The sequence below is a fragment of the Paroedura picta genome, chromosome 4, assembly GCF_049243985.1.
Source record: "Paroedura picta isolate Pp20150507F chromosome 4, Ppicta_v3.0, whole genome shotgun sequence".
Taxonomy (NCBI): domain Eukaryota; kingdom Metazoa; phylum Chordata; class Lepidosauria; order Squamata; family Gekkonidae; genus Paroedura; species Paroedura picta.
This window is the reverse complement of record NC_135372.1, coordinates 112,655,319-112,670,410: the sequence shown is the minus strand read 5'-3', so window position 1 is coordinate 112,670,410 and position 15,092 is coordinate 112,655,319. Positions and strand designations below refer to the sequence as shown.

The 15,092-nt window shown below is 42.1% G+C and overlaps 1 protein-coding gene across 1 annotated transcript; it reads right to left on the bottom strand.

Moving 5' to 3' along the window:
* Positions 1-10,029: 10,029 nt before the first annotated feature.
* On the bottom strand, positions 10,030-12,089 carry RABIF (RAB interacting factor). The gene is made up of 2 exons (XM_077335153.1): positions 11,895-12,089; positions 10,030-10,947 (listed from the first exon to the last, which is right to left on the bottom strand). The coding sequence occupies exons 1-2, from the start codon at positions 12,081-12,083 to the stop codon at positions 10,702-10,704; spliced, it is 435 nt and encodes a 144-aa protein (XP_077191268.1). The 5' UTR covers positions 12,084-12,089; the 3' UTR covers positions 10,030-10,701.
* Positions 12,090-15,092: the final 3,003 nt, after the last annotated feature.

The following is a 15,092-nucleotide window of genomic DNA, read 5'->3' as shown; positions in this document are numbered from 1 at the left end:
TCTGCTTTTGGAATGAGTCCCAGAGTCAGATTCATGCTGTGAACATGCGTGCAATCTGGTGATTAAAGAGGTATCTCAGAAGATAAAAAGAACTTGATTTATGAGGAAAGATGTAAGGAGCTGTATTTTGTGGTACATGTAGATGGAGTCATTACAGCCTGCTTGAGCAGCTGCCTTCCCTGAGGAACTGTGTCATCAGCACACAGTAGATGAGGTATTTTGTTCCTTGCCCTGGTCATTACACTGCTCTGCTTTTGGGCACCCAAAACATTAACAAAAAAACTACATAGTAGCAGGAAAAGAAACTTTGGTCCAGTCCAGTAGGACTGCTGTTTGCAACAGTTATTCTACAATATGACAAGTTACCTAATGAATACATGAATATGTCTTCTAAAATTGAAATGAAAAGTACATAAAAGGTATACAAATGGCAATAAAAGAAGAATATTAAAACATTTTGAAAAGAGCATGAAGAAATATTTTTTCACTTTATTATTCTAAAGCATTATAAAAAATGCCCATTGCTGAGTAAATTTATTTGAGCATTGAAAATTTTTTCTCAGGGCCCTTTGATAATATAATAATATAGTTAATGACAGTCTTCCATACTGAGTAGAAACATTAACTCTCAGAGGGAAGTTATATAGATATAGATATTGCTGCTATTACTAGCTTATCATTTGAAAGGGCAACATATATATCCTTTTACGCAGCCTTACAGAATGACACTTGGGTGAGGGGATGTATTACAGTTCTACATTTAGTTAACAAACTGAATTACTGATTTATAAAAGGACTAAATTTTTAATATGACCAGAATTGTATTTAAAACAATCCACAATAAATGAGACATATTACCAATATTGGTCCCTCATATCTTTATACAGCTTCACTGTATCATTAAAGGATAAGGGCTAGGTGAGTGGAGAGTGGGTGGAGCCTGTCTGGACTTTGGCAAAATTGGGAGGTGCTTTGCACTTATTGATTGGGCTGTGGTCCGGACAGGGTCCGCTCCCCCCAGCCTGGCCAGGAGTGCTCTGGCGAACTTGCCGCCATTGCACTCCTGGCCACCCCAACCCAGTGGTAAGTGTCTTGGGGAAGGATTCCCTTCCCCCTTCCCCTGAGAAGCCCTCAGGCCACCTCATAGAGGTGACATGAGGGTATCCTGAGGCAATGGGAGCCACTGAGGGGAGGGGTGGTGGCTTCCATTCCCCGGGGAAACACGCTGCCTTGCAGGGGCGATGTAAGGGCTTCCTGGAACACAGCCACCTGCACCCTCTCCGCCCTGCCCACCCTGTGTGGGGGGGGAACCACTAGAATCTGCTGTATTTTTTCTACAGTGGGCTTTTTTGCTAGTTTCTATATATAGTAATAAGCCTGTCTAGAGTGAAATACCATGAAAACAAGCATTTAATGACATTTTCTTTTAAACTCAGAAATAAGTTTTAAGTACCACACAATTCCAGATCAACTTGTGATTCATCTGTATCAATACTGTTCAGTAAGTCCCTGTTTATTCTATGATATACCTTAAAGGAGCACTTTCTAGTGTTAATATCAAGAAATAGTAATTCAACCACCAGGTACTTGATCAGTAATATAAACTTAATGTTCCCATAACATTCCCATAACATTGAAATTATTCTTCCAAACCTTAAATTCATCTAAATTCTGAATATTCTATGACAGCTAATACTAAACTTAGTGGATGGTTAGCTATGTTGATCTGAAGCAGCAAAACAAAGTTGAAGTCCAAGGCATAGGCTTTCATGTACATGTACACTTATTCAGATACATTGAAAAAAAATCAGCAACCATTACATATAGGTAGAGCATGAGGAGGTTATTGCCAACTAGAGCTCAATGGGGAAAGAAAAGTATCTAAAGGCATGAGTTAAAACAATTCTAAATATATTGGTTTTAGAACTGAATTACTAAATCCTAATAAATATGTTCAAAGCATAAACTACCTCACAGAGTACTACGATCATGAGGACAATGTAAGCCACGTTGTGTCCCCATTGGAAAGAAAGGGAGGGTAGAAATACATTTAAAACAATTAAAAATAAACAACTGAACCTGGAAACTTATTGGTAAACAATGGAGCAGCTGCAAAATATGTGTTTGATGGGCGTACTCTGTCTAGCTCCTGATAAGAGATATTTTGTACCAGCTGAAAGGTATGAATTGTCTTAAAGGGCAAACTCTGAGTATGTTACTTTGCTGTAGCCTGGAACTGTGGCAGAGGCTTTTATTTCAGCATTTTCCAAACACTCCAGTATATTTTCTCAAGCATATTTGGCTCTTTTGGTTTTCAGAAGGCAGAGATACTCTGTCTAATATGCAAACTCCTTCACTAAATATACCAGTACTCTTCCTGAGTTTTAACTGATTCCTCAGAATTTAAAAGTCAGTTTCTAAATACACCAGGGATCTCTCTTCTCTTCAGAGCTATCTTCCTGTTTTAATTAAATGGATGGTCCTATGATGATCATCCTATGTAGACATTTCTTCTTCAAATTAAGAATCCATCAGCATTTCAAAGCACCTGATATGTGTACTATAGGCAAGTTTCTTGTTTAATTTAAATAATTCATTATACTTTAATATAAATGTTCAGTGGGTGCAGAATTCTACTAATGGAGAGGTAAAGAGGCCATTTTTGTGGATTCTCCTTCCCACAACAGACACCCTCCAGACACAATATTGTACCTAGTGCTGTACTATGGATGTGATGTTTTGGGAGCACAGTGGGTTATTGCAGGAGCACAGAGAAAAGTTATGTTCTGTAGATATGACTTGGCTAATAGTTGTGGGACATGACTCCTTCAATTTAAATTTCAAGTACATTTAAATGGGAGACTTGCAGAGTAAAGACTACAGACCTCTAGTTTCTTCCTTGTTCTACTTGTTAGGGAGGATCATATTTCTTAACAGAGCCTTTTAAAACCCTTTGACCAATCAAATTTCTTCTGACTCCATCAACTACATCTCAGATTATATGTTTTGTTAACAAGTCTTAACCCAACTGACAATTTGTTACTGGAAATTAATTGCAACCCTTGTTAGATAATTTTTTTTCCATGCACAAGGAAAGCACAGTTGCAACTCAGTTGACATTTCCCTAGCATGTGAATTGCAGTATTTTTTCATTGGGAAAATATGGTTTTGGCCCCAGCTGTTGTTTTCATTGCTGTGAATAGTATTTGATGGGCATTAATTGGTTAGTCCCCCTTCAAGGATCGCTGCCTTGTTGTGGCAAGGGGGCTTGCGTAGTTCAGTGAAGCTATGAGCTATACCGTGCAGGGCCACCCAAGACGGACAGGTCATAGCTGAGAGCTCTGACAAAAGGTGATCCACTGGAGAAGGAAATGGCAAACCACTCCAGTATCTTTGCCATGAAAACTCTATGGACAATTCCAATAGGCATAACGATATGACGCTGGAAGATGAGCCCCTCAGGTCGGAAGGTGTCCAATATGCTACTGGGGATGAGCAGACGGCTAGTACGAGTAGCGCCAGAATGAATGAAGCGGCTGGGCCAAAGCCGAAAGGACGCTCAGTTGTGGAAGTAACTGGTGGCGAAAAGACAGTCCGATGCTGTAAAGATTTTTATTCCATAGGAACCTGGAACGTCAGATCCATGAATCAAGGCAAGCTGGACGTGGTTAAACAAGAAATGAGAAGACTGAACATCGACATTTTAGGAATCAGTGAACTAAAATGGACAGGAATGGGTGAATTTAATTCAGATGACCATCAGGTATACTACTGTGGACAAGAATCTCGCAGAAGAAATGGAGTAGCCTTCATAATCAATAAGAGAGTAGGAAAAGCAGTCTTGGGATACAATCCCCAAAATGACAGAATGATCTCAGTTCGAATCCAAGGCAAACCATTCAACATCACAGTGATCCAGGTCTACGCCCCAACCACTGCTGCTGAAGAGGATGAAGTTGATCAGTTCTATGAAGCCCTACAACACCTTCTAGAAGCAACGCCCAAAAATGATGTGCTTATCATCATGGGGGATTGGAATGCTAAAGTAGGAAGCCAAAAGATAACCGGGATAACAGGCAAGTTTGGCCTTGGAGTACAAAATGAAGCAGGGCACAGGCTGGTAGAATTTTGTCAAGAGAATACAATGGTCATAGCAAACACTCTTTTCCAGCAACCCAAGAGACGACTCTACACATGGACATCACCAGACGGTCAACACAGAAATCAGATTGACTATGTGCTCTGCAGCCAAAGATGGAAAAGTTCTATCCAGTCAATAAAAACAAGACCAGGAGCTGATTGTGGTTCAGATCATGAGCTTCTTGTTGCAAAATTTAGGCTTAAATTGAAGAAAGTCGGGAAAAGCACTAGGCCACTCAGGTATGAACTAAATCATATCCCCGACGAATACACAGTGGAGGTGACAAATAGATTTAAGGAATTAGATCTGATAGACAGAGTGCCTGAAGAACTATGGACGGAGGTTCGCAACATTGTACAAGAGGTAGCAACTAAAACCATCCCAAAGAAAAAGAAATGCAAGAAATCAAAATGGCTGTCTGAGGAAGCTTTACAAATAGCTAAGGAGAGAAGGGAAGTGAAAGGCAAGGGAGAAAGAGAAAGATACACCCAATTGAATGCAGAATTCCAGAGAAAAGCTAGAAGAGATAAGAATGCCTTCTTAAATGAACAGTGCAAACAAATAGAAGAAAACAATAGAATGGGGAGGACCAGAGATCTTTTCAAGAAAATTGGAGATATGAAGAGAACGTTTCATGCAAAGGTGGGTATGATAAGGGACCAAAATGGTAGGGACCTCACAGAAGCAGAAGAGATTAAACAAAGGTGGCAAAATTATACAGAAGAACTATACAAGAGCGAGCTTAACATCCCTGATGACCACAATGGGGTAGTTACTGACCTGGAGCCAGACATCCTGGAATGTGAAGTCAAATGGGCCTTAGGAAGTCTGAGCAACAATAAAGCTAGTGGTAGTGACAGCATTCCAGTTGAACTATTCAAAATCTTAAAGGACGATGCAGTAAAAGTGCTACACTCAATATGCCAGCAAATTTGGAAAACGCAACAATGGCCACAGGATTGGAAAAGGTCAGTTTACATTCCAATCCCAAAGAAGGGCAATGCCAAAGAATGTTCAAACTACCGCACTATTGCACTAATTTCTCATGCTAGCAAAGTTATGCTCAAAATCCTACAAGCTAGGGTCCAGCAATATGTGGACCGAGAACTTCCAGAAGTACAGGCAGGATTTCGAAGAGGCAGAGGAACTAGAGATCAAATTGCCAACATACGCTGGATCATGGAGAAAGCTAGGGAGTACCAGAAGAACGTCTACTTCTGCTTCATTGACTATGCTAAAGCCTTTGATTGTGTGGAGCACAACAAATTGTGGCAAGTTCTTAAAGAGATGGGAATACCAGAGCATCTTATTTGTCTCTTGAGAAATTTATATGCAGGTCAAGAAGCAACAGTGAGAACTGAACATGGAATCACTGACTGGTTCAAAATTGAGAAAGGAGTTCGGCAAGGCTGTATACTGTCGCCTTGCCTATTTAACTTGTATGCAGAGCACATCATGAGAAATGCGGGATTAGAGGAGTCACAAATTGGGATCAAGATTGCAGGGAGAAATATCAACAACCTCAGATATGCAGATGATACCACTCTAATGGCAGAAAGTGAAGAGGAACTAAAGAGCCTGTTGATGCGGGTGAAGGAGGAGAGTGCAAAAGTTGGCTTGAAACTCAACATCAAGAAAACAAAGATCATGGCATCCGGCCCTCTCAATTCCTGGCAAATAGAAGGGGAAGAAATGGAGATAGTGACAGATTTTATTTTCCTGGGCTCCAAGATCACTGCAGATGGGGACTGCAGCAAAGAAATTAAAAGACGCTTGCTCCTGGGGAGGAAAGCTATGGCAAATCTAGAGAGCATCCTAAAAAGCAGAGACGTCACCCTGCCAACAAAAGTGCGTTTAGTCAAGGCTATGGTCTTCCCAGTTGCAATGTATGGCTGCGAAAGTTGGACCATAAGGAAGGCCGAGCGTCAAAGAATTGAGGCTTTTGAACTCTGGTGCTGGAGAAGACTCTTGCGAGTCCCTTGGACTGCAAGGCGAACAAACCGGTCAGTCCTAGAGGAGATCAGCCCTGACTGCTCTTTAGAAGGCCAGATCCTGAAGATGAAACTCAAATATTTTGGCCACCTCATGAGAAGGAAGGACTCCCTGGAGAAGAGCCTAATGCTGGGAGCGATCGAGGGCAAAAGAAGAAGGGGACGACAGAGAATGAGGTGGCTGGATGGAGTCACTGAAGCAGTAGGTGCAAGCTTAAATGGACTCCGGGGAATGGTAGAGGACAGGAAGGCCTGGAGGATCATTGTCCATGGGGTCGCGATGGGTCGGACACGACTTCGCACATAACAACAACAATTGGTTAGTGTCAGTAAAATCACTGGTAGGCACAGTCTATATCCACATAGGAGTATAAAAATGTGCCCCCAGTGTGGCAGGAGCAGCGGCACATAAAACCAAAGTGAATGGGAAGCATGCCCACACAATCTATTCCTGCATACTTTACAGCTATGCTCTCCTTCTCCTTTCCCTCCTGTCATGACTGCACAAAACACAGGTGTGATAGTGATCAGAATGGGAAAGCTAGATGGACCAGTTTAAATTGTGTCTGTCCTAGCTGATAAGAACATTAAAAAGTATAGAGAAATTTCTACTAGCCCTACTAAAGTTCTCATAGCTGTAGATAAATTCAGTTGAAAACAATGGGAATTAAATAGGAGTCTTTATTCTTGTAGCATAAGCTTTTGTGAGCTGTAGTCTACTTTTTCAGATGAGTAAAATGGGCCTTTGTTGTGACCTACGCACACATGCATACCCAGGGTCAAAGAACCAAGAAATAAGGACACACAGATATGATAGAATTATGTAACATTCAAATACAATCAAGAAAAGTACGGAAATCATTCACAATAGTGGTAATCAGTGGTATACGATCTTCTAAGTTTGCAGTTGTTTTGAGCACTTTCACATGTGCTAAATAATGCAGTTTCAATCCACTTGAGCAACTGTTTGCAAATGGATTTTGCCTTTCCACACATTGAAATCCAGCTGCAAAATACATTGAAAGTGCATTGAATGTGTGTTATTTAGTGCGTGTAAAAGTGCCCTTAGAAACAATTACGATGTAACCTGAATAAGAATTTATCTCTTCTTAGTTAATGTATCAAGTGAAGATATTGTAATATTCTCCTGTTTTCTGTCTCGATCCCATGGTTCTTCCATTCACCCATTAAAATACATCTTTTGCAGGCTGCCTGCCAGTAGAGCCAAGCCACGATTTACACAGAAAGTCATTATTCTATAGAGAAGAAAAGGCAAAAATTTTCTGGCACTTGTTTCCCATGCAATAAGTTTCCCCAGCAAGTTGGTTACAGTAGCCTGGATTGCAGTGCCTCTAAAGGTGTTTTGTTCCATCACAGGAGGGTGCTATTTCACACATCTACCTGAATAGGATGAAACTGCTGATGTGGCATCTGTTTTCCTATTGCATACTAGCTTTTGGACTACAGCAGGCATTAGTCCTACACTTGTCAAAGTTGCTTGTTGAAATGTTGTTCTAGCTAATATGTTGTTATTTGTTATATTGATATCTGTTATATTGTTATTGTTATCTGGATATTGTTCTCTGTAAATGTCCTATATGTTTTATGTAAACTGCCCAGAGCCGTAGGGATGGGCGGTATAAAAATCTAAATAAATAAATAATCAACTATTGGATGGCCATACAACTTGCTGTGTTCAAACACTTTAACTAAAAATTGATGTATAACTCAAAAGTACAAGAGATGCTCTCTGTCCCCTCACCACTACCTGGACAGGTGTATCTGGTGGTAACGATAGGCAGTGCTTTTCAGTGGTAGCACATCACTTTCAGAACACCGTCCCCCTTGAGGCTCCCCCAGTGACTACTGTCCTTTTTCCAACTCCCATTTATTTAACCGAGATTATTAACAGAGAGGGTTTCAAATTTTAGTACTGTTTCTATGGTCTGAGTTCTAGCTAGAAGACTGTTATATATATCTTTTTAGGCTGCTTTTTAATGTCCCTTGCTTTTTAATAGGCTTCTTTTAATATTGATAATTCTTGTGTTGTTCATTTTATGATTGCATTCTATTTTCACTTGTGAGTCACTGTGAGCAGGTCTCTGGAGGGGCAACATTACATAAATATTACATAAACATTACATTACATAAATATTTAGTTTATATTTTCAGTGACATGGAATGTTTTCTGTATATCCTACAAACAGATTAACTATGCAAATAAAAGACAAGGGAATGAAAGAAACTGTTAGAAGATGGCATAATCACATCTATAATAGGGCCATGTTCCCTGTTTTGAAGAGCCAGGAAGGGAACCTACAAGACAAACCCCTTCAATTATGGAGCCACAATGCCACCAAAAGGTGGAGTTTTGAAACTGAACTGTCATTATAATAGGCCTTCCGTAAGAGGAATACAAAATCATTCCCATTGTTTTGTATTTTCAAGCCATGGTATAGGGGTTAAGAGGGTCTGCAAGACCCAGGCTTGAATCTTCAGCCTGTCAGGAAAACATCTGGATGACCTTGGACCAATCATATACTCTTAGCTTAACCTACCTTCAGAGTATAGTTTTGAGGATAAAATGGAAATAATTATGTAAGTCCTTTTGGGCCCCTATATTTTGTATAAACGATACAGAAAAATAAGTTCAGACCCATTTCCAAAACAGCTGATGAGGTAGCATGATGTCAGCTTATGTTTACATATTTAAGGATCTAATCTTGTGTAAAACAGAATGCATATGTGCAGTCTCACTTTGGCAGTGAGGTTAAGGAGCCAAAGCTTTCTTACTTCCATCACCTGAGGCATTCCACCCCTCCCCCCCGCCACTCTCATCACTGGCGAGCCAGTCTAGGAGAAAAGTATCCAAAAGGGCATAGCATGAAAAGGAAAGACAACAGACAATTCACCTGTATATTTAAAAGAAAAAATATACCCCACTTTATATAAGAACAGCTATGTTCTGTATTCATTTTCATTTCAAGTTAACCCTCAATTGTTAACCAAAATTCACATTATCAGCAAAATTTAGACCAGTAGAGGCTAGACAAATTTCACCTACTACCCATTGTATTTCAAGACAGAAAGCTGTATGCAATGTGTCATAATGTTCATCCACTCACTTTACCATAGGGACATTTGCCACTCACTTTTAAAGCCAGGAAACTGGAAAGGAGGTAGGGGTCCATACTTTGCTATGCCATGTAGTGAAGGCCCCCCAAGGCCCCCTGCTCCTGCTCTTAAGCATGCCACAAACAGCCTTTTGTTGTGGTACAAGCTGGGCATGATTACCCAAGGTATAATATCCACCACTGGTAATCCTTAACAACTATACAATTTAGCTTAAAAGTTACACTGGATCTAGTTACAGGTTTTTTTTAAAGTGTTGGTGTTTTCAGAAAACTATATTTAGACATCCCCATATAGGCCAACCACAACCTAAATCTTACTGGTCCAAACAAAGTAACAATACTTCTCTTCTTACAGGCTCTGAGTCATATTTTGTAATTTTAGTCCACAAATGGTTCCTCCACTGTGCCATTTTCCATGGCTGGCTTTTATTATTTGTTCCATTGATGAGCTGTTTGTCATTGCTATTTATGCTAATTTGGTATATACTTTTCCTCATATTAAAAATAAAATGTTACGTTATTTCCACAGAACAAAGGTTGAGTCCTTTAATACTAACAAAGTTTTATTCCGGGTATGAGCTTTCGTGGTTCACTGTTGGCAATAAAAATGGATCAAGCCTGAAAAGTTGTCCGTAAGAGATGGGGAAAGGAAGGAATGCATTCTCCTGAAGCATACCCTCTTACTTCAGCTGTGTTCTACTGTTTTTGTTACCTGATTCATTCTTCCCAGGAACATTGTATGGAAACAATTCACATACACAAATTGAGAAGCATAGGTTTAAATTTAATAATAAAAAAAACCCATTCATAATGCTTTGAGACTTCACTGACATTAATTTCTTGTAGTTTAATTTGTGACTTTCATTCAACTTAAAAAAAAATCTGCAATGTCCATCAATCAGGATGTGGCTTTCAATAAAAGCACAAGCTATCCATATTATAGTTATGAAATGGAAACCAACAGAAATATAGCAGCGATGCTTGTAAACGTAGTCCAATGTGTCCATCCTTTGGTCCAAAGCACACCAGAAAGACATAGATCTGGATGTGATACTGCTGAAAGAGGCTTTTTATATACTTTTCACAGGACAAACAATTCAGATATATTGCATTTTCTATTTCAGTAATTAAAAATGGTGAACCACCAAAGTCTTGCATCTCAGAATATACCCATGGAATCTGCATAATATTATCCTGGAACAGAAATAATGATGAGTTCTGAAAGAGAGAGGCTCTAGAACTCATTTGAGAATATATATAGATACTTCTTTTAAAGCACCACAGTAGTGACTTTTTTTTGGGGGGGGGTATTTTTAGGGCTACACATTGGCATTACAAACCAGATATTCAGTAGAGGGAAACGGGATAGTTATAATGTGGAATGAGCCAGTTGACAGGATGTCCAGCCATCTGTCTTCAGCTGCCCTTCGGCACGTCATTCATGGGACACCCGATCCAAGGCCACATAGAAACTCTTCTTGTCATCCAGGCAGTGCCAGCCAATAGGACCAATTTCACAGTCTGCACAGATCAGAAACTTTATGTTTCCAACATCCTTGGTAAAGCCAACGTTTTCAAAAGAGAACATGTCATCAACCAGCCAATGGTCTTGCAGAACGTCTCCATCTGGATCACTACTTGCCACCAGTGCAGTCTTCTTCTTCATGGAGGGAAGGAAAAGCTATCAAATAACAAGAACATTTATGTTACGTTGAAGCCAACAATGTGGTGTGACTATTACAGCAGCCGAACTCCAGGTGGGGCCTGGATTTCTCCCAAAACAACTTATGATCTCCAAACTACAGAGATTAGTTTGTCTGGATAAAACAACAGGTTCCCTCTATAACAGTGAGCACAGGGGATAACTTTACCTTTACCTTTAGGGAATGGCAAACCACCTCTGAATGTCTCCTGCCTTGAAAACTCTACAATAACTATAAGTATTGACAGCACTTTCCACTACCAGCACTTTGTATCTTGGATAGATACATGCCACAGATCTTTTAATGTCTCCATATATGTTAGGATTACTAATTCTGGCTTGGCTGATTCCTTAGATTTGTGAACAGTATCTACTGAATGTGGAGTGTAGGGAGACAGTTCACGGTTATAGAGGGAACCTGCCATTCCCTAGCCAAGGTCAATTCTGCGTATCTTCTGAAATCTGATGATAGGCTGAGCTAACTAGTAGGCCATGGCCAAGATACAAAATGTGGCAGCTCAAAACGTGTGTGTGCATATAAATACCACCCCCTTTCTTTATTGCACTGAATGTCTATATTCATGTATTTCCTAAATACCGGCAGTTTTTGCGTGCAAAGTAGGCCCTCCCTCTCGGTTCTAAAGCCAAGGCTCATTTTCAATGCCCAAGACAGCTTAGTACCACAACCTGCGCCCAGTGCCAGATCTGTAATACAAAGCAAGGAATAAGAGCTGGGTGCATCTCTGAGCATGGGCAGCATGCTCTTAGTCTCACCACCCAGCGACCCCAAGCAAAGGATCTCAGGAGCGGACGGCCTCCACGGAAGCAGAAGGCGCTCCAACAAGTCAGTTGCTCAAAACCCAGAGAAATGTCGCCGGCAAGGAAGCCCCTTCCTCACCCTGGGAGGCTGCCCTTGCGCGCCCTACCTCTCTGCGGGCGAAAATGGCCGCCCCAGGGAGAAGGACCCGGGAGCCGCAGCGCTGGCACAGGACTGCCTTGCGGTTCCGGCCCCGCGCGCACACCAGCTCCTCCGGCCCAGTCGCGGCGGCCACCTCCATCTCCGCACCGGGCGCCGCCATAGCCGCGCAGGCGCAACTGAACGAGGGCGGGGCCATGCCCTGGAGCGGGCGGGCTCATGCAAAGAGGAACCCACGACCCCCCCGAGGTCGCTGCAAACGCGTCTTTTCTGCGCGCCTTCTTGCCCTCGGCGCTGAAGCGCCCCTTCTTGCCGCGCGCCCCTTGGGACTCGCCCGTTCCCTCGTGGTCTTCCTCACGCAGTGGCCTCGCAAAGAAAATGCCCCGAAGCCAGGGACTACGGCGCCTGACTTGCTGCGAGGGTGACTTGCATGGGTTCAATCAGCGATTTAAGGCAGTGCTTGGGCGACTAACCAGGAAGCTCTGCCACACCGTCTTGTGCGCTCTGTTGAGCCGGACATGCACCCCAGTTTGGGTCAGAGTCCTAGGTCCGTAAGTATGGACAAGAATTGAGTATCGCTTGACGGCATCCCTCCCTTCAAGTACTCGCTGGCTGCTCTGGGATCTCTCTTGCCTTGCCCTCTAAGCACTGCCAACGCTGTGCTCTCCTTTCTCTTATATCCCCAAACATCTGATTTTATTTGTTATTAATTTTATGCCACCCTTGAAAATAGCTCAGGGCGGTTTACCTACTAGTAAAAACATGCAGTTATAAAACATAATCCCAGTTTCACAGAAAAAAATAAAATCAATAAATATTTAAAACTATTTCCTGTATTTTAAGTCCGTTCTTTTGGCCAGGAGAATCGCTTTCCTTCCTGTAGTGGGGTGGGTGGGAGAAAGTGCTAAACTGGATGTTTCAAATATGTTGAGGTTGCAAGGTATCTATTTGTGGACAAAGGGAGGCCAGGTATGTTGATGGATTCTGGTCTCAACCATAGGTCTGGCGAAACATCCTTTTTCCTCCAGCTTCCCAACTCTTTTCTGCCCGCAACCGTAGAAGTCTCCCCTGCCACCTCTCATTTTCCAGTCCTTGCTAAAAGCTCACCTCTGTGGAGAATTTTGAGTGATGTGCTGAATTAGTGCTGCATTCCCAAAAATATCATGAGCACAGCAATTGCCCATGGACCTCTTTATTGTGCCTAGCAGACTGATAGTTTGGTTTCACTCCCGTCATTTGATTCTTATATAGAATAATTTGATTCTATATAATTTTTATATCTTTCCTAGCAAGCGCAGGGCAACTCATAACAATTTAAAACCAAGACAAAAATCTAACAATAGAGCAAACAAGAATGGAAGCATACAGCTCAACAAATTCATCCACAACACAGCAATTTACCAGAAGTACTGTTCAGCATTCATTTGGTCTCCTTTTCAACAAAGGTCTCTGAACGCCCAGGTTTTACAAGCTCATTGAAAAGCTAGGAAGGAATCTACTTGACGTACCAACAAGGGAAAAAAGCCCAGTTTCTGATTAAAGGTAAAGGTATCCCCCGTGCAAGGACCGAGTCATGTCTGACCCTTGGGGTGACGCTCTCTAACGTTTTCATGGCAGACTCAATACGGGGTGGTTTGCCAGTGCCTTCCCCAGTCATTACCGTTTACCCCCCAGCAAGCTGGGTACTCATTTTACCGACCTCGGAAGGATGGAAGGCTGAGTTAACCTTGAGCCGGCTGCTGGGATCAAACTCCCAGCCTCTTGGGCAGAGCTTTCAGACTGCATGTCTGCTGCCTTACCACTCTGCACCACAAGAGGCTCTTAGTTTCTGACTAAGGCTAGTTAAATTATCCTTTGTTAAAGGTTGGTCAACAAATTCATAGGCCTGTCTAAATGTGCTTAGATTTATATTGTGAGAGGCAGTGGTATAATTCAGAAGTGCTGTGGCTCAGTGGTAGAACATCTACTTGGCATACAGAAAGTCCCAGGTTCAGTCCCAAGTATCTCCAGTTTAAAAGATCAGGTGAGAGGTGACGTGAAAGCCTGAGACACTGAAAAGCCATTGCTAGTCTGAGTAGACAGTGCTGACTTTGATGGACTAAGGGGTCTGATTCAGCATAAGTCAGCTTCATGTGTTCATGTATTCCTCCTTCTCCTGCCATAATTTCCATACTTTCTCATGGGAGTTTCATTATTATAGTACAAACACTAGATTATGAAATAACGAATTCTGTTGTGCCCAAATATTCCACACACACCGCGAACTCTGTATAAGGAGGCTCATAGTTCACAGAGTTATTTGTTGTGTCAGCCTCCTTGCCCAATCTGAGCTGCATTACACATCTCTCATTCACTACCAGATATGGCGGCAGGCTCCTAGAATGAGCAATGAGGTCATCCTGTACTACAGTGGTCCCCAACCTTTTTGAGGCTGGGGACCGGCAGAGCAACTGCCCCGCCCGTGCATCTTGCAGCCTGGGAAGTTTTTTACTGCGGGGGGGGGGCAGGGAGAGGGAGCCGCAGCCAGGCGCCATGGCCTTCGCGGCCCGACACCGGGCCGCGGCCCGCAGGTTGGGGACCACTGCTGTACTGTAAGCAAGAAAAGGGTAATTTTTGACTGAGTGGTTAAGAAAACTAGGAATACATCTGACTGTCAGTGTGACCTTTAATCTACATTATGTAATCTACAATGGTCACATCAGCCTTCCTTCCCTATCAATTAGCCATGTGCTTGGCCTAAGAATTAGTCTAGACATAGTCTCCAATTGTCTTCTGAGCCATCTTGGTGTACTGGTTAAGAGCAGTGGTTTCTAATCTGCTGAGCTGGGTTTGATTCTCTGTTCCTCCACATGCAGCCAGCTGGGTGACTGTCCTATATACAGCTGTTCTTACAGAGCAGTAATGTCAGGGCTCTCTCACCTCCACCTACCTCATAGGGTGTCTGTTGTGGAGAAAGGAAGGGAAGGTGATTGTAAGCCACCTGGAGACTCCTTCAGGTAGAGGAAAGGGGATGTTAAAAACCAACTCTTTTTCTAATAAATCAATCAGCATCTCTGGGTCCCAAATGGAGTTGGTAGCAGGTCTGCCCAGATAAATTCACCAATCTGCATCCAATATAGTGAAAAAGAAGACGAGTTGATTCTTATAAGATAGTGAGCTGATGTGACCATTGCTTTGAGCTCTTTATTTAGAATAAATATGACTGAAG